This window comes from Rana temporaria, chromosome 1, assembly GCF_905171775.1.
Source record: "Rana temporaria chromosome 1, aRanTem1.1, whole genome shotgun sequence".
Taxonomy (NCBI): Eukaryota; Metazoa; Chordata; class Amphibia; order Anura; family Ranidae; genus Rana; species Rana temporaria.
This window is the reverse complement of record NC_053489.1, coordinates 293,512,895-293,537,146: the sequence shown is the minus strand read 5'-3', so window position 1 is coordinate 293,537,146 and position 24,252 is coordinate 293,512,895. Positions and strand designations below refer to the sequence as shown.

Here is a 24,252-nt window from a genome sequence, read left to right as displayed (position 1 = left end):
ACACCACTAGTAATGCTTAGGTATATTTTTGATTCCCTGGCTGTAAACCAATAGTAATTAAGTATATTTTTGGGATCACCTCCTTACCTTAGGTGTATTTTTGGATTACACGTGAATAAATAGTAATACTTTAGTTTACCTATGGACTAGATCTACTTTTGGATTAGCCATTGACCAATAGTAATGCTTAGATTGCTCACACCCAATTCGTCCTTGTAAAATGATCAATAGAACAGTGTGCCTCTGCCATAAAACGTGCGATAATCCAATAAAAGAGTGAGTAGTGTGTGATCAGTTTGCGCCTGCGCAGGAACTTGCACGTTAGCCGGAACCATATCGGCAGATCACCGGCAGGCTCACATAAGGAGACACCCTCCTCCCAATGAGTGATCAGTGAGAGTGTATCAGACAGGAGGCGTGAACAGAGAGCCATCATCTGGTCTCCGCCCCCTGCAGGACGTCATAAGTACAGGAGGGGAGGAGGAGGAGCCCAGAATACCAGCACGGACGGGGGGGTGGAATAACTTAGTCCCTGGGACTTGATCACAGCCCTGCCTTCTCCATAGAGCGCCCTGCACTTTCTATAATAACAGCCTTGCAGAAGATTTTGTCATCTACTTTGTAAGTTTGTGCAGCACGATGGTGGCGCGTATGTTGTTCAGGGCGGTGATCATGGGCCCCCCTGGGTCGGGGAAAGGCACCATCTCAGATCGGATCATCAAACACTTCGCCCTCAAGCACCTGTCCAGTGGGGATCTGCTGAGGACGAACATCCAGAGGAAGACAGGTACAGCTGTCAGGGCTGGGAGGGGTCAGCTGACCACACTTTACAGAAGTTTTCATGGAGGGGACACGTGACAGCAGGAGCAGAGAGGTGACACCACAGTCAGAATTCCAATGACTTCCGTGTCCCTGCACCACACTGCTTTCACTTTCCTATGCAGATGACTGCTACTCACAGCTGGCCTTGTGTGCCCAGATCAGTGTTTCTCAAGGCGCCCCAACAGGTCATGTTTTCAGGATTTCCCTCAGATGAAATGGCCGTGGTAATTAAAAAGGCAGTGAAACTGATCAAATCACCTGTGCAAAATAATGGAAAGCCTGAAAACATGACCTGTTGGGGCGCCTTGAGGACTGGAGTTGAGAAACACTGGCCCAGATCATGAAGCCTGCTGCCCCATTCCATTCATCTAATATGCTCACCTACAGATAGCCAACGAGTGGGTTGGCTTTATGGTGGCCATACACACTTCAATAAAGTTTTTTTTTTTTATGATCTCTTCCAATAGTAATAATCCATTTATAGTTGACAGCCCACGTGGAAAAGTGGATTTCAATGATCGTAAGTTATTGATTGCATCTTCATTTCTGCCATGTAGTCTAATAAACTGCTCTCTTGGGCCCCCGTTCACATCGATGCGATACGACATGTCAAATTGTACGCCAAATCGCAGCCTAGTGCTAGCACTGGCAGTGTCCCAGTCGGTGAAACGCCAACTTTGCGCCGCCACACCAAATTCCAAAAGTAGTTCCTGCATTACTTTTGGGGACTTCAGTGGGCGATTTCAATAGACCTCTGTGCATGAACCCGTACAGATGTCTCAAATCGCCCCCCCCCAAAGTCGCACTGAAATGTGGCTTTGAAACCGTGTAAGGCTCGATTCACACTAATGCGTTTTTTGGTGCATTTTGCAGTAAAGCAGGGAATTTTTTTTAACATGGGTTCCTATGGAACATGTTCACATCAATGCTTTTTTGTGCCTCTGCGTTTTTGGAAAGGGTCGGGGACTTTTTTCCCCGCAAAAAGCAGCGTTTTGCATGTAATAGAAGTCAATGGACCCGCATCCAAAACGCAAGTACCGTGATTTTGATGCGATTTTTGCGTTTTTATTTTTTTAACCTGGTTTTTAAATTAAATGTAAAAAAATTAAAATTGATGTAAAAAAAAAAAAATTAAAACGCAAGTAAAAAAACGCGGCAAGCACTGCAAAAACACTCAAAAGCAACATGCATAGGTGTGAATCGAGCCTAAGTTCAGCTGAACGATTTCAAACCTGACTTCAGTGTGAACAAGGGCTGAAATACAATCGTATTCATGAACAAAGTATCTCAGAAGCGTGTAAGGCTACCATTAGTCTTTTATTTAAAGTGAATCTAATGCCGCGTACACACGACCATTTTTCACGATGTGAATTTTTTTTTATTTAGGTCATTAAAAACGAATGTGTGTGGGCTCTAGAGCATTTTTCGCGACGTAAAAAATAGCCATTAAAAATTTAGAACATGCTCTAAATTTTCAAGTCGTAAAAAATGGTTGTGTGTAGGCTTTAACGACGTGAAAAAAACGCGCATGCTCAGAAGCAAGTTCTGGAAAAACTAGCGTTCGTAATGGAGATGGCACATTCGTCACGCTGTAACAGACTGAAAAGCACGAATCGTCTCTCACCAAACTTTTACTAACACAAAATCAGCAAAAGCAGCCCCAAGGGTGGCGCCATCCGAATGGTTCTTCCCCTTTATAGTGCCGTTGTACATCACTGCACTTTGCTTGAGCATTTTTTTTTCACGATCGTGTGTAGGCAAGGCAGGCTTAACAAGAATCTGTGAATAAAAATGTAGCGCCAAGTAAAAAGAGAACCCTTAAAGAAGGATCTCTGAATAACACGAAAAAAGAAAAAAACCCAGTGTGGGGTGGTCTTTCATCAATTTTGAAAGACTGTATATAGTGTTAACAAGAATCTGGTAAAAAAAACAAAACGTTTTTTTATTTTTTTTTATTTTTTTCAACACCATTAAAAATGGTCGTGTGTACGCGGCATGAAGGATACAAAACTAATTGTGTGTGTGTGTGTGTGCGTGCGTACCGTGTGTGTATATATGCAGTTAAGCATGCTTGTTATACTCACTGTGAAACCCAAAGGGTTAATCCTCTGCATTGTGTAAAAAGACCGTGTTGATCCTGTATGCAGAGATCCTCCCCTCCTTCCACTGTCCCCTAATAATTTCCTGATAAAACAGTCTATGGAGTCAAGCTGCACATGCTCAGTTTGGTGTGTATTGCTAGAGTTTTTTTTTTTCTTGGGAGAGTACACGTGATCAGCATAGGGCCGATCAGCACTGTCCAAACAGTCAGGGGTCTTGCAGTCTCATAGGGTGCCAAAAAACTCCTCCTACAAGCTCTAACCGGTTGCCGACCGCCGCATGTACATATACGTCCACAGAATGACGCGTACAGGCATATGGGCGTACATGTACGTCCCCGCCTTTCCGCGGGTCGGGGGTCCGATCGGCCCCCCCCCTCGGTACATGCGGCGGTCTGAACCCCGCGGGGAGCGATCCGGGACGAGGGCGCGGCTATTCGTTTCTAGCCGCCACCTCGCTATCGCTCCCCTGAGCTGAAGAACTCAAACTGCAGCTGTCATTTTCACAATAAACAATGCAATTTAAATGCATTTTTTGCTGTGAAAATCACAATGGTCCCAAAAATGTGTCAAGATTGTCCGAAGTGTCTGCCATAATGTCGCAGTCATGAAAAAAATCGCTGATCGCCGCCATTAGTAGTAAAAAAAAATTAATAAAAATGCAATAAAAATATCCCCTATTTTGTAAACGCTATAAATTTTGCGCAAACCAATCGATAAACGCTTATTGCGATTTTTATTTTTTATTTTTATTAATAACTGAGGGAAAAGGTATTTAGCAGTTTACATTTACTACAATAATTCCATGTTCTGTGTACTGTGGGAGACCAGATATAGTAAATGCAGGCTCCTGGGTTTAGTAACACTTTAATGCATAGAATCCATTAAGGTAAAATATCCTTCTGCCTTTAGACCCACTTTAAAGAGTAACTGTACTTTTTGTTTGGGGGGGGGGGGTGGACATTCTCCCTGAGTGTTCTGTGCACATTGCAGGGATTCCTGCCTTTTTGTTGTTCTTCTGATGAAATAGCGGTTTGGGAGTGATTGTATAATTGGCAGTCAGCTGCTGCACATGCAGGGCTATGATGAGGAAAGTGGCAGAGTCTGCATCCCTTTTTAGACATGATTTCCCTTTGAGGGTATTATACTGTGGAAATCACTGTAGTAGGCACCGCCATTACAATTTCACTGCTCTCGCTGGCTTCTGAGTCTCATGCTGAGCAGCTGCTTACTAAGCACAGGAGGTCACTCACTCGGCACAGGAGCCATTCAGAACACTTTTTTCATTTACTCAATGACGGCAAAATGCTCCCTGATTGGATGAGGTGGGGAGTATGACATCACCACCTCCGTTGTTGGGGTGTAACATGTTCCCACTGCTGGAGCCGCTGCCCTCTCTACCTGTGACAACAGTATAGGGAGACGTTCCCCGTACCAGCTGTCCCTTTTTTAAAACAGCGCGGCCTTGAGGGGCTCTGTCCACAAGGCTGCATTATTCATTTACACAGCTCTGTGTATGAATGAACTACAAGTCCTGACATTTTTTGCAGCTGTTGGCTTGTAGTCCTCAATTCTGTAGTCTTCTTGTCGGTGTGAAACTGCCTGCCCGTACGATGTATGGGGCAGACAGCTTACACCCAGTCTACTGATTCCTGGTGCAATGCTTTCCAGGCTCCAAAAAAAAAATGGTAAAATGTTTTTTTACCTGCAAAAAGTGGACCTATACTGAATACTGAATTTTATTTAAAAAAGTCTATTGTTTAACCTCTGTCAATGGGGCATGCTGGAAAATTGTACTCAATCAGTGGCTGCAGCTGCTGATCAACATGTTCTGACAGAACTGGTCTTTCATCCTAATGCTGGCCATACACATATAGACTCCCGGGGATTAGCTGCGGATAGGGAGCACCATTTGAAAGCAATGAGACGCCGACCGCTCCTGCAGCTAATGGCGGCTGCCTGCGTGTTATCGCTCTTGGAGCGATTACCTGAGAATGATCAGCCCTGGATGCAGACTACTGGAAGCAGTTTTTTTGAAGACCATTAACCACTCCTGGACCGCCTTCCACGCATTTACTGTGCCAAGGCAGTCCGGCTGTGCGAAACAATGTACCTGTATGTTGCTTCCTGCAGTAGCCCCTGGGGGCGTGCCGATTGGACAGAGTGGGAACCAATCGGGAAGGTCCGGTGAACGTGATGTCTGCCGGACACCTGCACCCTTTCCTCAGAGGCAGAACGATCTGCCTATGTAAACAAGGCAGATCGCCATTCTGACGGGACAACATAGAGATCTTGTGTTCCTGCTAGGTAGGAACACAGATCTTGGTGTTCTCCCAGTCAGAGCAATCCCCACGCAGTTAGTAAGCACCCCCCCTAGGGACACACTGCTCGGTTTGTGGGAAAAAATGACATATACGTTTTTTGTTTTTTTTCTTGTGTACAGCGTCGCTGGCCTGGTCACGAGGGGGGGGGGGGGTAAAACCTTTCCGGGGCTAAAGTCGTTAACAGGAAAAGAGATTGTGAAAATAAACATACAATAATTATTTAGAAGGATTACGATGTGCCCAGTTGTACCTAGAACATTTTTCTGATGTGCAAATCATTTTTTGCTCTAATGGCAAGCCCTTCTTTTTCTATAAGCTCTGCTAGAATGGTTGTGAGAAGGGAGACATTTAATCACATTAGAGATGCTTCAGAAGTAATCTCTGACCCTGGCATGTTTGGAATGAATGTACCATTGATCTTGAACCCCCCGTCCCCCCCCTCCCCCACTGGAAGCATTCATTGCTGCAGGGTCTGTGTTCAGACAATGCCATCCCTTTAATGACTCTAACTTTAGGCTAAAACATTTCTACCCCCTATCGTTGCTAAAATACTACAAAAAAATCCTCCACTTAAGCTGGGACTGCACAGAATTGTGCACATGCCTTAAGCAAATATTCTACTCCCCAAGGCCCCTTTCACACGGTCGGATCTGCCAGTCAGTTTTTTAGGTGGACCCATTCGGACCATCCATTGCCCTCTATGGAGCGGCGGATGTAAATGGACATTTATGCTCACTGGTATCCGATCCTATCCGCTAAAAACAGACGAATGGGGGATCCATTCGTCTGGCGGATCGCATCGGATGACATTCGGATGTAAATGCACAGGCGCTCCTTTTACATCCGACCCCAATAGAGAAAAGCAGGCTGTGTCTACTCTGCATAAGCTGAGCGGAGACGGTATTGTTATCCGCCTAAAGCGCCCTTGTCCCAGTGTGCTCGCACACAGAAGCGAATGCATACGTAGGTCGCCCCCCGCATATGTAAACGACTTTCAAACCAGAAACGTGAGGTATTTGGTATTTCGAACGTTGGAATAAGAACTAGCATTAGACCTCTGTAACTCTAAACTGGTAACCTGAAAAAAAGTTAAATCGTCGCCTATGGAGATTTTTAAGTACCTAAGTTTGGCGCCATTCTACGAGTGTGCACAGTTATAAAGCATTGAGTATCTATTACTCGATGTAGAATCATCTTTCACATTATACAAAAAAATCGGGCTAACTTTAGTGTTTTGTTTTTTTATTAATTCGTAAAAGTTTTATTTTTATTTTTATTTTTATTTTTTTATATTGCATTTGAAAAATTGCTGCGCAAATCCCGTGTGACGTAAAAAGTTGCAACAACCGCCATTTTTTTATTCCCTAGGCCTAGCCCAGGCGTAGGCAACTTCGGTCCTCCAGCTGTTTTGAAAGTCCCAATATACATTGCAAGACCCTGACAATCACAGGCATGATTCCTAGAGGCAGAGAGAGTCATGATGTGATTTGTAGTTTCATCACAGCTGGAGGGCCGAGGTTGCCTACCCCTGCCCTAGGGTCTCTGCTAATGTATATCTAATGTTTGGGGGTGCTGATGATGATTTTTACATGTAGAAGAGAGATGTCAGAATTGGCTTTGGAGGCAAGTGAAGTGGTTAAACTTGTAAAACCATGGACAAGCTGTGTTCTTACCACCCACCCCCCCTTTAACCTGAAAAGTCAGCTGGACAGGGGTGTACGGATACTGAAGCCACATTGTCTCACTTTACAGTAGAGCTGCACGATTAATCGCAATCTCGATTCACCCACCCCCCACCGATCTCCAGGCCGGATGACCTGCAATTTTCGGGTCCGGCCATAGGAAAGTCCCTGGCTTCGGCCTAGCTCCAGAGCGGCGCCCATCTTGGTACGTCCGGCAGCTGTCTCGTCAGGAAGTGACGTTTCGTCGCCGCCATCTTGCTCCACCCCACACTCCTGCACAGTAATGTTAGTGAGAAGGGGGCAAGCGGACATCTTGTTACACCCAACAGTTTTAAATTTCACAGTTCTTTTCAACACAAAACTGAGCTTATGTGCTTAAATACAGTATATGTAAATCTGACAGACTGTTTACATGTTAAATTTTAAAAGCAGCAGCAAACCTCTTTGATTTTCACATTTAAGTAAATGTGAAAATCGGGTGTTCCTTCACATTAGCAAGCGTGCATGCACAGTAGGGAATCAGGCAGTGAAGCCGCAAGGCTTCACTTCCTGATTCCCTCAATGAGGATGGCAGTGGAAACAGCCGAGGACCGAGCGATTGCTCAGCTTCGGCTGCTGACATCGCTGGATCGCTGGACAGGTCCATTTTTTAAAAGTCAGCAGCTGCAGTATTTGTAGCTGCTGGCTTTTAAAAAAAAAAAATCTGCGTAACCTCTGCTTTAAGAAATGTCTGGATTCTTAAATGTACATAATATAACTGAGTACTAACATTTATAGGTAAAGTTGATCCGGGGAATATCGGATTGCCTCTCGGGCGATCAGGGAGGATTGTTTTCCCCTGCTTAGCAAACTGGATCATGCTCGGCTGGGGTTTTTCGCCTTCCTCTGGATCAACTGTGGGTATAGGATTGAGTATATGGGATTGTATTTTTTTTTTTTTTTTGGTTGAACTGCATGGACTTGTGTCTTTTTTCAACCTGACTAACTATGTAACTGTAACATCATGATTTATGGTCAGTTACATCGGAAGGCTATTCTAGGGTATTGGAGGACAGAGTGAGTCTTGTTGGAGATAAAGATGTACCACAACTATGAAGCAAAGGTATACAGATTATTTTCTCAGGAACCCTTTGGTTGTGGTTCAACTGGCACAAACTTGCTGCATGTATAAAATAAACCTTATTCCTGTTGAGATAAATATCCAAATGGCACATAAGTCATGCTAGTTACACTTGTGCAATGACCACATCTGGCTATGTGGCCATTGCCTTTTCTTTTAATTGTAGGCGCCACAGGAGGAGTGTGCAGCTTTCCTTTTCATGTCCGCTGGCTTACCAAATGTTGGATGGTGCCACATGAGCCTATTGGGTGCTTACATACATTTTCCAAGAATCTGATCGCTTTGTGACAAGCTCTTGTATATTGCTGTCTTCTGTGGCTGGATCTGGAGATGTATGACCAGCCTTATAAACACAATACATGCCTGGAATTGGTATTCTAAACTCTTATTTATCATATAGGATTTATCATACATAAGCACAGTGCTTTACTACAAGATAAGAGGGTTAGGAGGACCTGCTCCTGACAGCTTGCAATCTAAAAGTATGTTTGTGTCACAAAATAATGCTTGAGTATCTGAAGCGAAGGCGCTGGCCTGTTAAAATTCTTTATCACTTCCACATGTGTGCTCATTGTATGTGTGTTTTTTAGCCATCCCACCACCTGCACAAACAGAAAGACAAGAGGAGAGCTGTGGATGTACTGATTAACATTCTTTAGGTCCTGTAACATAACGGCGCGTTTACAATTGGGCTGTCTGTAAAAAAACAGTCCACAGTGGATTGCCTTTCACAGAGCAGCAAGAGTGGCTGACAGGCCCTCAGGAGGCAATATTGCTGTCTCCTTAAAGGGTTAGTAAATTAATTTTTTTTTTTTTTTTCCTTTAAAATAACAAACATGTGATACTTGCCTCCACTGTGCAGTTCGTTTTGCACAGAGTGGCCCCGAACCACGTCTTCTGTGGTCCCTCAGCGTCTGTCTCTGTCCTCCCCCGCGATTACTGACCACAGTCGTGCGAGAGACCTCGCATGGTGGTGAGTAATTGCGGGTGTGCTCCCGTGATACAGCGAGCGGCCATAGCTACTCACTGTATCACTCGGCCCTATTCCTCGGCGCAAAAGAACAGCCGAAGGTCGTTTCGCTTTACTTCTCCTGTGAGCCGCTCCTCAGCGAGCCGCTGAGAGGCTGAGCCAGCTGCTCCCAACCCCTCCACAGCCCAGCAATCCAGTGAGCGAGGGGGGACAGAGCAGACAGCGGTGACCCTGAGAACCGATCGATTGGCAGTGTTTGATCGCTCAGGTCTCAGGGCCGGTGGGGGACAGATGCAACATCAGATCCTCAGACACATGCCAGTGTTTACATCCGTACAGGAATGGAAGCACAGCCTTGGACACATTATCTACATCCAGAAAGTAACAGATGCTGCATCCACCTAGGCAAGTATGATTCTGCAAAAACAAAAAAAGCTCATACTTCTCTTTTTTTATGTAATCTTATTTTATGCAAATGAGACACATTTTCTTAGACATTACAAACAGTGGTAAGGTACACCAACAATAGGTATTGTGTGTGTCGGAACAAAAACATGTCTTAAGTTGCATATAAATGGATTGAAAACATTTTTATCAGGCTCAACATTACAAGTTAAAGTAACCTTCATCCTCATTTTTATATATATATTATAAATGCAGCAGCTTTTAATGTTTGCAGCAGTAGGCGGACCTCCGCTTTAAAGCGGAGCTCCACCCTAAAGTGGAACTTCCGCTCATTGGAACCCCCCCCTCCGGTATCACACTTGTCACCTTTCAGGGGGGAGGGGGTGCAGATAGTGCGCCACGACCCCTCCCCCCCCCCCACGTTGTGTTCTGGGAAACACACGGCTCCCTCACCGAGGATGACAGTGGGAGCAGCAGAGATTGCTCATCTTCTGCTGCAGACGTCGCTGGACTCCAGGACAAGTAAGTGTCCATTTATTAAAGGTCAGCAGCTGCAGTATTTGTAGCTGCTGGCTTTTAATATTTCTTTTACAGTGAAGCTCCGCTTTAAGTATATAATAATGGTACACCAAAATGAACATTTCAGTACAGAAAATTCAGGATGCACTTGGCTGAAACCAAAATTGACGGGTTAAAAAAATTATTGTGTGTGTGTGTGTGTGTGTGTATATGTGTATGTGTGTGTATGTGTGTGTGTGTGTATGTATGTATGTGTATGTGTGTGTGTGTGTATGTATGTATGTGTATGTGTGTGTGTATGTATGTATGTATGTATATATATATATATATATATAATTACAATTTTTTTTTCTCTCATGAGTTTAAAGGAATGTGAATTTATTGTCTGCCATTGTCGTCACCTTTTTGAGGCGGTGCTGCATATTTGGTCAGTTAAAAAAACGCACCTGCCCATTGAGAACGCATCAAAAATTCACGTGTTGCATTTTTGAATCGCATGACCTATGAAAAACACACCATCACTGGTGTTTTTCGGCAGCCATTATCGGCACTTTCTTTTTCTTTGGGCACACCCCTGAAAACCCTATTTGCAGACAATATTTCAGTGCATCACTAGTATATAGTACATGTTTTTAAATGGTGTCCGTGTGTTTAAAAAAAAATTATTTCTCTCCTGACCCACTTGTGCTTCTTTAATTAAAAAGAGAAATGTGTTGCCCATAGCAGCCTATCACATTTGGAATGGCTTTATAAACACAATGGTGTGACCTGTGCCGGGCACGTGGGCGGACAGTGTACAGTATTTCAGTATAATATCCTTGTCTTGTGTGCATGACAGTTGTATGGTAAACACAACTCAAACATACCAGCCAACTGCACAGTCCTATTTAACGTTCACACCTCTTCAGATAACAAAATGGCGGTAATGACCTCTAGACAACTTTTGCAGCTTTAACTGAAGTTAATATTTAAACAAAGCAGAATACTGATTGTACCTAAACTTAAGATTTGCAATAAAATTGAACCCATAAATTGTTAGGCTGGCCACTAACAATCTGATTCGTGATTTGTTTTTACAAAATACAGAGCTGGCTATAGAGTGTGTGTGTGTGTGTGTGTGTGTGTGTGTGTGTGTGTGTGTGTTTCTTTCCTGCAGCCACAAGTTGCAGAAAAGAAAATCGCTCAATTACCTCATCAGCACAGTCAGTGTTGATTGTGGGGGGAGAACCCTTCCATATACCCAGTGAAGTGACTGGCTTCAGGTAATGCACAGAGATTAAACAAATCCTCCTACATAAGTTGTATCTGTCTGTCTGCAGTCTTCTCTACATCTGTTCAAATTTCTGAATTATAAAGCTTGTCTGAGCTGTCAGAAAAAAAAAAAAAAGATAGAGAGCTCTGAGAGCTGATTGGAGGGAAGGGAAACACCTCTGTTGCACAGAAACATAGTTGGAGATGTCAATCAGCTGAAGGTCCCTCACCTGTCACTATTTTTGTCTTGGTATCAGAAAAACTTGTCAGAAGTGATTCATGCTGATAGAAGAGGAATGAAGCAGCAGAAAAAATGACACTTCTCTCTGTATTGAAACAAGTACACACTTTAAAGGAATATGCTTTGTTCATATTTGATGTCTAAGTGATCACTTCCTTCTATAAAGTCCCAAGGTGCTGTATTGTGCGCTTCTGTTGTTTAACTTTTGGTCACAGCCATTAACTACTTCGCCCCAGGTTGACGTCATATGACGTCGGGGACTTAAAGTGGTGATATCTAAATGATGCCTGCAGCTGCTTCCCCCAACTTGCCCATGCAATCGAGGAGCCGGAAAATGAATCCGCCGGTGGTGGCGTTTTATCATAGAGGTGAATGTCTCTGTAACCCTCGGAGGCCAGGAGCGACGTCATGACTGTTACTTTTGGCATCGACAGATGTAAACCCTCCTGTTATTTTTGCTGGGAAGCCTGAGATCAATTTTTTTTTTATCTCAGGCTTTTCAGCATAGAGGAGAAATTTGGGGCCTTATAGACCCCAGATCTCTCTGAAAAGTGGACATTTTAATTCCCTATTCCTATTACAAGGGATGTTTACATTCTTTGTAATAGGAATAAAAGTGATGAAAATAAAATAAAAGGGAAAGCGTAAAAATAAACAAATCAAAAAAAGCGTAGCCTTTAGAGATTTGGCGCCATTTCACGAGTGTGCGCAATTTTAAAGCGAGACATGTTCGGTATCTATTTACTCGGCATAACATCTTTCACATTATACAAAATAATTTGTATATGTGTGTGTGTGTGTGTGTGTGTGTGTGTGTATATAGATATATAATTTTATGAACGTGTTCTTATTTATAATTTTTTTCCAAATGAAATTGCGTTTGAAAAATTGTGCAAACACTGTGTGACATAAAAAGATTGCAAGGACCGCCATTTTATTCCTAGGGTCTCTGCTATATATATATATATATATATATATATATATATATATATATATATATATATATATATATATATATATATATATATATATATATATATATATATATATATATATATATATATATATATATATATATATATATATATATATATATATATATAATTTTTGAGGGTTCTGAATAATTGTCTAGCAAAACAATTATGATTTTTTTTTTACATGTAGGAGAGAAGTGTCAGAATTGGCCTGGGTGGCAAGTGGTTAAAGTTGGCCATACACAGCTGGAATTTTAGCCATTTCCGGTGAATTGGCTGAAATTTGAGCTGTAGGTCACACTGTCAACACCACCTGGCTTGACATTCTTTGATTGAGAAATTGAAGGAACTGGCCGGGGGAAAAAGTCAGCCAAACAGTGACTGCAGCCAATCATCTGCAGTCTTTGTTTAGGTATTCTGACAGATGACGCATGCGGAAGATGCGTCCATCTGTACTGTTTAGCATGGATAGAGGATTCCATGGATTTCTCTTTAATCCTGCTGCCAAGCAAACGCAGGTAAATACATAAAATATTGGACATGCCTCAGTTTTTACAATGCAGCGTGCAGATGTGACTAATTTTTGGATTTTCATAGCACGTCTGTTTTTATGTGCTACAAAATGTACATAATGCTCAAAGATCCATTTGTGTTTTAAAAAGCTCCACACACTGTGAATTCTCCTCTCTGCATCACCTGCAAACATTGGAAGAATGGGTGGGTTATGGGTCATTGAAAATATTTGTCTGAGCTCTGGTAGTTTCATATTACATGCAGTAGTTTTTGAAGGAGCAGATTTTTAAAGCCGTGTTGAAAAGGTCATATAAAGTTTAGACATGTCGTGTACACACGAGCGGCTTTCCCTCCGAAAAAAAAAAAATGATGGGTTTTCCCGACAGGATTCCTCTCAAGCTTGCCTTGCATATACACAGTCACACAAGTCCGGTGAACTCTTGACTGCCAAGAACACAGTGACGTAAAAGACTACAACGAGCCGACAAAATTAAGTTTCATGCTTTTGAGCAAGCGTCGAATTGTTTTCGAGCATGTGTGTTTTTTTCCCGTCGGAAAAGCATACAGACGAACGGTTTTCCTAATAGGATTTATTTCCTGACGGGGGAAAAAAGAGATCCTGCTCTTCTTCCCCCTTTTTTTTTCCCGGCAGTTTTCCTGTGGGGGAAAAAGTCAGGCATACAAAAAAGCTCTCGCTGCAGTTTTTTCTGACGGGAAAACCGGTCGTGTGTACGGGGCATCAAAGTGCAGAGCTGACACTGGGGGATAAATTGGAGTTCGACAATTCCTTTTTCCAGCTAAGGAATGACTTCAAACAAAAATACAGGATTACTGATAGTAGAAGATTCTTTTATTGACTGAATTGTCTCTTATGGGAAGTAGAACGCCTGTTTTATCATTTGTACCAGACAAAAAAAGTTTAACCTTTTTTCATTATTCCACAGAAATTGGGGTTGTTGCTAAATCGTACATTGATCAAGGCCAGCTTGTTCCAGATAATGTGATCACCAGTCTTATTCTACAAGAGCTGCACAACATGGGAGAACACAACTGGCTGCTGGATGGTAAGCATGATGCTGTTGTACAATAGATTTTCATTTTGTATATCGGAGTCTCCACTAGCAGCCAAGAGATTCCGCAGGCTAACCAGATGAGTATGGGGGATCAGGTTAAACACGTTTTTTTATGTAGGCAGAATTTCTGCACTTGCTACAAGACCTAGACCAGTTATGGTGAACCTTGGAACCCCAGATGTTTTGGAACTCCATTTCCCATGATACTCGACTACACTCGAGTTCATGAGTACTTGAAATGATATATTGTACAAAGTCCCACAATTGTGACGAAACGTGCTCGTGCTCAGTTCCAAAATGAACAAATAAGTGCTCTACGGTTTGGTGCACAGATCAGGTGCACCACATGGATGTGCACTCACCCTAGACGTTGACCACCTATCTCTAGTGTGGTCACTTGTGCTTTGTGGGGAATCGGACCCCTAGGTGGTATCTTTACTGGCCGGTCACACTGCAACTACTCCATGGATGGAGAGTGAAATGACAGAGGAGGGAGCCCATAGCATAAAAACGTAATTTATTGATAAAATATGGCAATAAACATAGGTACACTCACATGTTTGGTGCCTAATAAGCCTGGCACCTGGTGTGTTCAGCATGTGTTTATTTAAGGGAATGATCTGGCTGGTAACTGCTCGGTTCCCTGACTAGATTTCTCAGGAGGATGTGGTGTCACAATGACACGATCAAGCCTCGACACGTTTCAGCCAATGAGAGAGGCTGTCATGGGAAATGTAGTTCCAAAACTTCTGGGGTGCCAAGGTTCGCCATCACTGACCTAGACTTTAGACCGTTTTAGTGCGCATGCATTTCCCTCAACAATGGACAATTGGACAGACCATTCCAACTCAACTTAAAGTGGTTGTAAACCTTTGTGTTTTTCCACCTTAATGCATCTTATGCAATAAGGTGGAAAAACCCCTTGCAGTCACCGGCCCCTCCAAGCCCCCACTTTACTTACCTGAGCCTTGAATTTCTTTGGACTAGATCCAGTGTTGCTTTCCCCAGGTCTTCTTGGCTCTTCATGGGATAGATTGATAGCAGCGCAGCCATTGGCTCCTGCTGCTGTCAATCAAATCTAATGATGCGGGGGCAGGGATATGGACACTGATTGTATGGCACAGGAGCTCGCCCGCAAGCCAACATCCTCGGGAGAGAGCTTCCCAGAGGGGGTTAGCTCTTGTGGGGAGGAGCCCCGAGAGCCACCGTGGGACCCCAGAAGACGAAAGGTGTATTATTATTTTTTTATTTTTTTTAACGTGAACCCATAGTATCACTTTAATTGAGCAGCCGTTTTTTCCGGTGAGTGTACTGCCATACTAGAGCACGGAACACTTGGATATTCATTTGATGAACTTTATTGGATTGTCAAATTATTTATCATAACTCGCTGACCTGATGAACTTGATATTCAGCGGATGTACACCTAATATGTTCACTGTTTTTGATTATTTTTAATATTGAACTTTTGCACATTACATTTTTATTTTACGCATAATTTATGTTAATTAGAGCACTGCAATTTTTATGATTTTGTGTATCGCAAGGCTTGACAAATTTGCTTTTGAATCTAGCAGCTAGCTATAAAAGTTGGGACCCATGTTTTTGTTTTTATTTTTATTTTTTTAAACTAACAAAGCTTTATTTTCAAATTCAAAACCCTTATATAGCCCTGATGTGTATCTAGGTGGGCCTAACAACCAGGATTTTAAAAGAAGGGCAGTCGAGTAGAGTAGCTAAACAGGCAGTGCGCTGCCATAGAGCCTACAGGGGGAAGCCAGCATCCCTATTTTTATGCATAGTTTTGCCCCCTTGTAAAAATAAGGACGGTTGCCAAACCTGATAGGGCCCCCCTACTGACCCTAGGCCCTCAGGCAGTGCCTGAGTGCCTTAATGGTCAGTCTTCCCCTGGGGCCGGCAAAAGCCCAGGCACCGGGATGCAATATTTATTTGCCATGGTGACCTGGCGCCTGGGATTTATTGAGCCCTGGTGTATTCATATTTCCTGCAGGCTTCTGCTTTTTTTTTTTTTTTTTCTCAAAAAGAATGTTTATTGACACATCTGACAACAATCACTGCAGGCTTCTGCTTGTGCTAAAAAATATCCCTGCTGTGTCTCTGCACTATATTGCCCTAAAAGGCTGTCTTTCGGCTTTGTGAAGACTGCTACTGAGAAAAGTTGCACCCTCCCTCCTTCTGCCCTCTCCGCCATTCAGAACTCTTAATACTATTGTCCCACGATGCACCACATTCTGTGAATGGAGGAGCAGTTGAATGACACAATCTCCTCTGCCCCTTCACAGAAGATGATGCATTGTGGGAATGTAGTTCTACGAGAAATATGAATAGTGGAGGGGACAGAAGAGGGTGGGCAAGTGGCGCAACTTTCCTTTTCAGCGCAAGAAGATGGCTGTTCAGGGTATATAGCAGCTGTGAAGGAGACCCTGCAAGGGTGATTGTTGGCAGAAGCCGTTGCCTGCAGGTAATAGGATACACATTAATGCACATAACTGATGTATTTGGTACTCTATCCCCCAAAAAATTATACTGCACTTCATCTTGCACATTTTCGACTGCATTTGGTCATGGTCACCTAATAATACAATGGGTGCTTTTATTGTAGCTAATCTGATATTATTATATTCTATCTTTTTAATTAGGATTTCCAAGAACTGTCCCTCAAGCACAGGCTCTCGATAATGCTCATCAGATAAACACTGTCATTAATCTGAATGTGCCATTTCAGACCATTAAGGACCGTCTGACAGCCCGGTGGATCCACGCTGGTAGTGGCAGAGTATACAACACTGAATTTAATCCACCCAAGGTCTCGGTAAGATGAACCTATATAACTATGGACCTTGTGTATCAACTGGTTCTTACTAGGACCTAGAGTTATTTCTTCAGAGCTACCTAACTGATTTAAACTTTCAGGGTTGTTCTGATGCTGGTTACTGGGTAAGAAGAAGTAACATCAGTGCTTTCAAAGAAAGCGACTCGCGCATTGCATGCCCGGCCATGAAGCCGAAAGCTGTCACGGCCGGGTGCCCAGAGTGTGAATGGAGGCGCCGAGGAGAGGGGCAGGGATAGGAGCGACGCTCCATGCGGCCGCATCGCTGGACCGTGGAACAGGTAAGTGTCTGTTTATTAAAAGTCAGTAGCTATACTTTTTGTAGCTGCTGACTTTTAATAAACAATAAAAGGCTGTTGAAGATAGTTATAGGAGGACAAATTGTAATCATATAGTGTGCATATGTATGAGATTATCCGAATTAGGCGGTTGGTTGGGTTATATGGGTGGGATTTAGGTTGAACTATGTTGGTTCTCAAGGTTGGGCCCTGCGTGGCCACTGTCGGGGTAGGTATGTTGCCTACCTGGATGTATGTTAAGTGTTGTAATGTATGAAAACCCAATAAAAATAATAATAAAAAAAAAACATTAAAAGGCTGGAACTCCACTTTAATGGTCTCTTAAAAACCAGCTTCTTGTCAAATGTTCTTAAAGCATTCTCTTTTCTTTTAGTTTGTTTAAACTGTAAGAGCCCTTTCACACTGAGGCAGTTTTCAGTCGTTTTAGAACTACAAATGGTGCCTGAAAACTGCCTCCCATTCACTTCAATGTGTGCTTTTTCACACTGGGGTGGTGCGCTTCAGGACGGTAAAAAAACTTCCTGCACGCAGCATCCTTGGGGTGGGTTTGGAGCGCTATAAACAAAAGGCTATAAAAATGCCCCTGCCCATTGAAATGAATGAATTTGCAAGCGCTGCAAAACTGTTTTTTTTTATTTTTATTTATTTTTTATTTTTTTTAAGGTCACGTTGTTATGTGACCTTTAATAAAAAAACAAAACAAAAAAAACAGCCAGATGGTGCACGAAAAGCTTCACCAAAGCACTGCATAAACTACCGGTGCTTTAGCGCTACTTCAGTGTGAAAGTAGCCTAAACGTGACTAGCACTTGGGCACGTTTTGGTGTTTTTTATGCCCAAAAGCTCCTATACTGAATGCAATTATTCTGCATTCAGGAAAGGAGCTTTGACTGCTTCTAAACTCTCCTGCTCCTAAACTCCTCTAAAAGCCTATGTGTGCGTGGACATAGTCTTTTATTGATGTGCGTTCAGGGGCTAAGTCCCCATGCACACGAGAAGCAAATGCAAACACCTGTAAACTCAAATTTTCAAAGGCAAAAACCGGCGTTTTGAAACGCCAGTTTTTGCCGCGAATTTTGCGGCGTTTTACCGCGTTTGCGGCTATCAGCATCCATAACAAAGACGTTGTAGACGCTCCCAAAGCTTTGAAACGCAAAAACGTTTGCGTCTGAACCCAACATTTTGCGTCTGAAAAAACGAGCCTAAACCCAACTGCTTTAAAACGCAAAAAAATGTGTTCAGGGGCAGTTGAAAAAAATGCCCAAATGCCTCTGAACTCGAGTTTACCAGCGTCTCGTGTGCATGGGGCCCAAGGCAAAAAAAATGCCAAAAGCCCCAAAAAATTCAGTTTAGGAGCAGAAGTGTGCATGAGGCCTAATGCAAGAGAGTGCTGTTTGCATTTGTTTAGGGACAGGACCGGGAAAAACAACCTATTTAAGAAATTACAATCCATAAACTGTTTTATAATTTCTAACAGGGAATTGATGATATTACTGGAGAGCCTCTAATTCAACGCGAGGATGACAAGCCAGAAACCGTTACCAAGAGACTGAAAGGTTACGAGGCCCTTACCACGCCTGTTTTGGAATATTATCAGTAAGTTATTTTTTTTTGTATATGATATTCTAGAAAACATCCAAGAGTATTAAACAGTTGCTTTTTCTGTTACAGTTTTTTTTTTTTTTTTTTTAATTATAGATGTAGGTAGGTATGTAGATATGCACTACAGGAATTGACACAAAAAAAATGACAAAATATTACATGTCAGTAGTTGTGTTTCATGGTAGCAATTGCTGGCTTAATTCTTTCAAGGGGATTCATGTTTTAAATGGGCTATGAAACGTGAGTTGTGTGTCAAACTTTCCTTTGTGTTGGTTGGTCAACATTTTTATAAAACCATGCTTGGTTTATAGAGAATAAAGGCCCAGATGGCCAAAGAGAAGAGACAAAGAAAACATTAAGTGAAGATAGTTCAGGGAGCAGTGGGGGGCAGCAGGGACAATGGAATGGAATAATGCAAAATTGCTGACAATGCTTTTTTTTATTTATTTTTTATTTTACGTTTTGGTCAGAGGGAAGATGGATTAGAACACCATATTTTTATTTCTGCCCCTGTCCCTGTTAGGGAGATTTACCCTCTCTATTTATTCTCTTAACTGTTCTTATCAAAGGTTAAGGTGTATAAATCCAAATTTTTGGGTTGTGCGCGGAACAGTAATAGAGGGGAAATCTTTCAAAGGGGTCACTAGTTCTGGTGATCCGAGGGGCCCCAATGGATACCCTTAAGTTGCAGGGATTTCCCCTGTTTTGGCTATGTGACAGGAAGTGAAGATAGATTTCCCTACTGGGAAATTGATGGCAAAAAAAAACCTATCCAAAATGGGGGAAAAAAATGCCTATATTCCTACTTTAAATGTAAAACTTTTGTTTATTCTGTGCAAAATGATTTCCCAGGAACTAGTGATCAAAGCCCTACCTGGAAGGCTACAAACCCTATCCATATCCAGCTAAGATGGTTTTTGCTTAAAGATTGTGTATGTTGAACAATCTACACTGCTCATGTTCTCTATAAACAGTACTTGAATGTTTTTTTTATTTTTTATTGTGGTCTCTCTAGAAACAAGGGTGTATTGGAAACATTTACTGGGACGGAAACCAACAAGATCTGGCCCCATGTTCTTGCGTTCTTGCGCACAAAGCTGCCTGAAGTCCAGGAGTAACTGGTGACAGAGCACAATGGACGCTGGACTGTAAATCTCATACCACTCAATGTGAATGTTTTAACCTTAGTAACCTTTAGTCTTCACACCAGCTGTTTTATTGCATTTTAATGTTATTTTTTTTTAATAACATATTTAACTATAGTTTTTTAATAATTGAGCTGGGAGATCATATTTTATGTAATGTCCGATTTTCAAATAATTGAATTTTTTTTTTAACCAATCATCATCAAATGACAAGAGGATTTTAGGCCAGAAAGTGTCTAATATTGCTCTTGGAGACACTTTTACTGACCGTTTTTATTCTCGACTGCTCAATTTTAGTTCTTTTTCTGCCAACATTAGAACGGATGATGGAGAGCCTGTATTTTGTTTTTAATATACCTGTATATGTGTTCAATCTGGAAGAAAAAGGATCTTTGATTAATTTACCCCTTTGTAAATGCAGGGTGAAATCAGCTGGGAATATTTTTTAATATCTGGATACATCAACAAAGCAGGCAGAAAAAAATATTTAAAATGTGACTTTTTTTTTTTCTCAAAGTTAAACTTGGGCCACAAAAATGTTTATCTACATTCCCAATGTTTACAAAGGATATAAATCCACGTTGCATGCTTCAGATGCCCTTTCAAACCAAGATATTACCTTTTTTAGAAGCCGCTGTGACATCACTGTTCTGTAAATAATGTTTGCAGAGCTGTAGGAGGGACCCAAAGGGCCCACTTTCTACAGGCTCCCTGAAGAACACTAGAAGAACAGGGTGGAGACCAGACCCTTCACCCTGCTCAAGGAGAGAGAGCAGCAGTGACTGGTCTTTATTGCAGGAAGCTCCACCTGCAGCCCCTGTAGAATATTAGAAGTGGTTAGTGCAGCCTTTCTCAACTAGAGTTTCCTAGGGGTTCATTGAGCTTTGTCTGATTGACCATTTTGGTTTTGTCTGCATAGTTTTGGGTCCATATTCACTTGGCCCAGCCAGCAACATAACGCCAGAAATCTTTTTTTAGGTGTGTCTAAGGATGGCATTCTGACCACCATATTGGGGGTGGGAGCATTCTTCCCATTTACTACCAATGTAACGGATGAAAAGAGGTCCTGGACTGCCGCACTCCTTAAAACGATATCTTTATTCAGCAAGTGAAATAAAAAAAAAAAACAACAATGTTGCAGTCAAAAAGAAGTGAACAAAAGGAAAAGGATGGCTGACATGTTTCACATCGTGTGATGCTTACTCGTAGCCAATGTAACGGGTAATTTATTGGTTTAGCTGTAAAATTATTTCAAAGGTTCCTCTGGGGTAACAAACTTGAGAAAATCTGGGTTACTGTTTTTTTTAAACAAAGCAGTCCCTCTTTATGTTCTATGTTGACTTGCAGGGAGGGTTTCCATGAATGATGGAGATTCTCTTATGAGAAATTGGGTCCTCCTGTAGCTCCAGCTTTTGCTGTAGTCACCAATTTTACAGTAAATTATTTTTTTATTGCAATTTCAACAGAATACATAACCAACAGTAGAAGAAAAATTGACTTTTGCATATTAAAAATGTTGGCTAACAAGGATCCATACAGTGGGTAAAATTTATTTGACCCCCTGCAGATTTTGTAAGTTTACACACTCAAAAAATTAAGGGTCTAATTGTTATCATGGGTGTATTTTAAATTCTAGCGACCTAATAACAAATAATCCAGAAAAAACACATGATACAAATGTTATAAATTGAGGTGCAGTTCAATGAGTAAAATAGGTATTTGATGCCCTACCAACCAAAAATAATTCTGGCTCCCACAGACTGGCTACAGTACGTGCTCATGTGGTACACAGATTAGTCCTGTCAATTTAAGAAGTGCTCCCAACGAAAACTCATGTGTATAAAAGACACCTTTCTACAGAATATTTCTTCCATTAAAACCTCACCATCATGGGCAAAACCAAGGAGCTGTCAAAGGACATCAAGGACAAGATTGTAGACATGCACAAGGCTGGAATGGGCTACAAGACCATCATCAAGAAGCTTGGTGAGAAGGAGACAACTGTTGAAGTGATTATTCGCAAATGGAAGAAATACAAAATAACCATCCATCGCCCTCCGGTCTGGAGCTCCATGCATGATTTTACCTCATGGGGTAAGGATGATCATGAGAAAAGTAGGGGTCAGCCAAGAACTACACGGGAGGAGCCTATGAATGCTCTCAAGGCAGTCAGGACCACAGTCACCAAACAAACTATTGGTAACACAATACGCCACCACGGATTGAAATCTGCAGTGCCTGCAAGGTCCCCCTCAAGAAGGCACATGTACAGGCCTAACTGAAGTTTGCCAAAGAACATCTAAATGATTCGGAGAAAGTGCTGTGGTCAGATGTTACCAAAATTTTAACTCTTTGGCATTGACTCGACTTGTCATGTTTGGAGGAAGAAAAATCCTGACTATGACTCTAAGAACACCATCCGTACAATCAAGCATGAAGGTGGAAACATTGGCCCGGATTCACATAGATCGGCGCATCTTTCTGCCGGCGTAGCGCATCTCATATGCGCTACGCTGACGTAACACAGAGGCAAGCACAGTATTCACAAAGCACTTGCTCCCTATGTTGCGCCAGCGTAACGTAAATTATTCGGCGTAAGCCCGCCTAATTCAAAGTAGGTGGACGGTGGGCGTGATCCATTTAAATGAACCGTGACTTCATGCAAATGATGGGCCGAACGAACGGCGCATGCGCTGTCCCTTGGACGTCTCCCAGTGCGCATGCTCAGAATCACGTCGGAACGAATGCCTAATACGTCGAATCACTGAACGTAACCTACGCCTAGCCCTATTCACGTAGTACTACGTAACAACGTAAAATACGACGGCTGTTCCGTGGTCCATACCTTTGCATGGGATGCGCCTCCTTTATGTTGAATAACTTTACGCCTTACATAAACGGCGTATATTTCTGCGACGGGCGCAAGTACGTTTGCAAATGAGGGAGATACACCGATTCACAATGAGGCGGCCAGCGTAAATATGCGCCCAAGATACGCCGGCATAGGAAAGTTACGTCGGACGGAGGAAGCCTATTTTCAGGCATATCTAGTTCTATGGGCACGGCGCAAAGATACGACGGCGCACATTTACTTACGCAGTGTATCTGTAGATATGTCGGAGTAAGTGCTACGTGAATCCGGGCCATTATGTTTTTTCACTGTTAAAGGTACAGGCCCACTTTACCGCATTCAGGGGCAATGTATTGTAAAATCTTGGATGAGAACCTTTTTCCCTCAGCCAGAACACTGAATATGGGTCAAGGATGGGTCTTCCAGCATGACAATGACCCAAAACATACCGCCAAGGCAACAAAGGAGTGGCTCAAGAAGAAACTAATTAAGATCATGGAGTGGCCTAGTCAGTCTCCAGACCTTAATCCTAGAGAAACTTTATGGAGAAAGCTGAAACTTCGAGTTGCCAAGCAACCGTCAAAGCTTAAGGATTTAGAAAAGATCTGTTAAGAAGATTAGACCAAAATTCTTCCTGAGATGTGTGCAAACCTGGTCACCAACTACAAGAAACGTCTTCCCTCTGTGCTTGCCAACAAGGGTTTCGCCACCAAGTACTAAGTCATGTTTTGCTTGGGGATCAAATACTTTATTTTATTCACTGAACTGAGGGAGGGTTATACCTATAACCATTCAATCAAATTAAATCATGTCCACCAATTTCACCCACGGTGCCAAAATATTCCTAGGTCCATCAAGGTCTAAAGCAGTGGGATGCAGGTTCTACTTATGATGTTCGCTAGGGGGATATGTTAAATCAAATGGAATTTCCGTGTTCTTGGCAAGTCCAAAATAAGCTTATAATATAAAACCGCATGGAAACATGGACTGAATGTTCTGACAATCTGCAAACTGTTCAGTGTTCCTAGCACAGGCAACTTCTTTTACATTTGCGTTAAAGCGGAGGTTCACCCATAGCTTACACATTTTCCCCTTGGCTTCATGCTCTTTTTGTCTAGGGGAATCGGCTATTTGTTTTAAAATATGATCCGTACTTACCCGTTGACGAGATGCATCTTCTCTGCCGCTTCCGGGTATGGGCTGCGGGACTGGGCGTTCCTTCTTGATTGACAGTCTTCCGAGAGGCTTCCGACGGTCGCATCCATCGCGTCACGATTTTCCAAAAGAAGCCGAACGTCGGTGCGCAGGCGCAGTATAGAGCCGCACCGACGTTCGGCTTCTTTCGGCTACGAGTGACGCGATGGATGCGACCGTCGGAAGCCTCTCGGAAGACTGTCAATCAAGAAGGAACGCCCGCTCCCGAAGACCCATACCCGGAAGCGACGGAGAAGATGCATCTCGAAAACGGGTAAGTACGGATCATATTTTAAAACTAATAGCCGATTCCCCTAG

At 42.5% G+C, this 24,252-nt stretch overlaps 1 protein-coding gene across 1 annotated transcript; it reads left to right on the top strand.

Annotated features, from left to right (window-relative positions):
* The first annotated feature begins 462 nt into the window (after positions 1–462).
* On the top strand, positions 463–21,016 carry AK3 (adenylate kinase 3). The gene is made up of 5 exons (XM_040357414.1): positions 463–787; positions 13,865–13,984; positions 16,654–16,826; positions 18,620–18,738; positions 19,760–21,016. The coding sequence occupies exons 1-5, from the start codon at positions 640–642 to the stop codon at positions 19,860–19,862; spliced, it is 663 nt and encodes a 220-aa protein (XP_040213348.1). The 5' UTR covers positions 463–639; the 3' UTR covers positions 19,863–21,016.
* Positions 21,017–24,252: the final 3,236 nt, after the last annotated feature.

What these genes read in the sequence shown, in the direction of transcription:
- AK3 (XM_040357414.1), top strand. Translation starts at nt 640, where the DNA reads ATGGTGGCGCGTATGTTGTTCAGGGCGGTGATCATGGGCCCCCCTGGG. An exon ending in GAACATCCAGAGGAAGACAG is followed by an intron (nt 788 to 13,864) that starts GTACAGCTGTCA and finishes ATTATTCCACAG; the next exon opens with AAATTGGGGTTGTTGCTAAA. An exon ending in CCTGTTTTGGAATATTATCA is followed by an intron (nt 18,739 to 19,759) that starts GTAAGTTATTTT and finishes TGGTCTCTCTAG; the next exon opens with AAACAAGGGTGTATTGGAAA.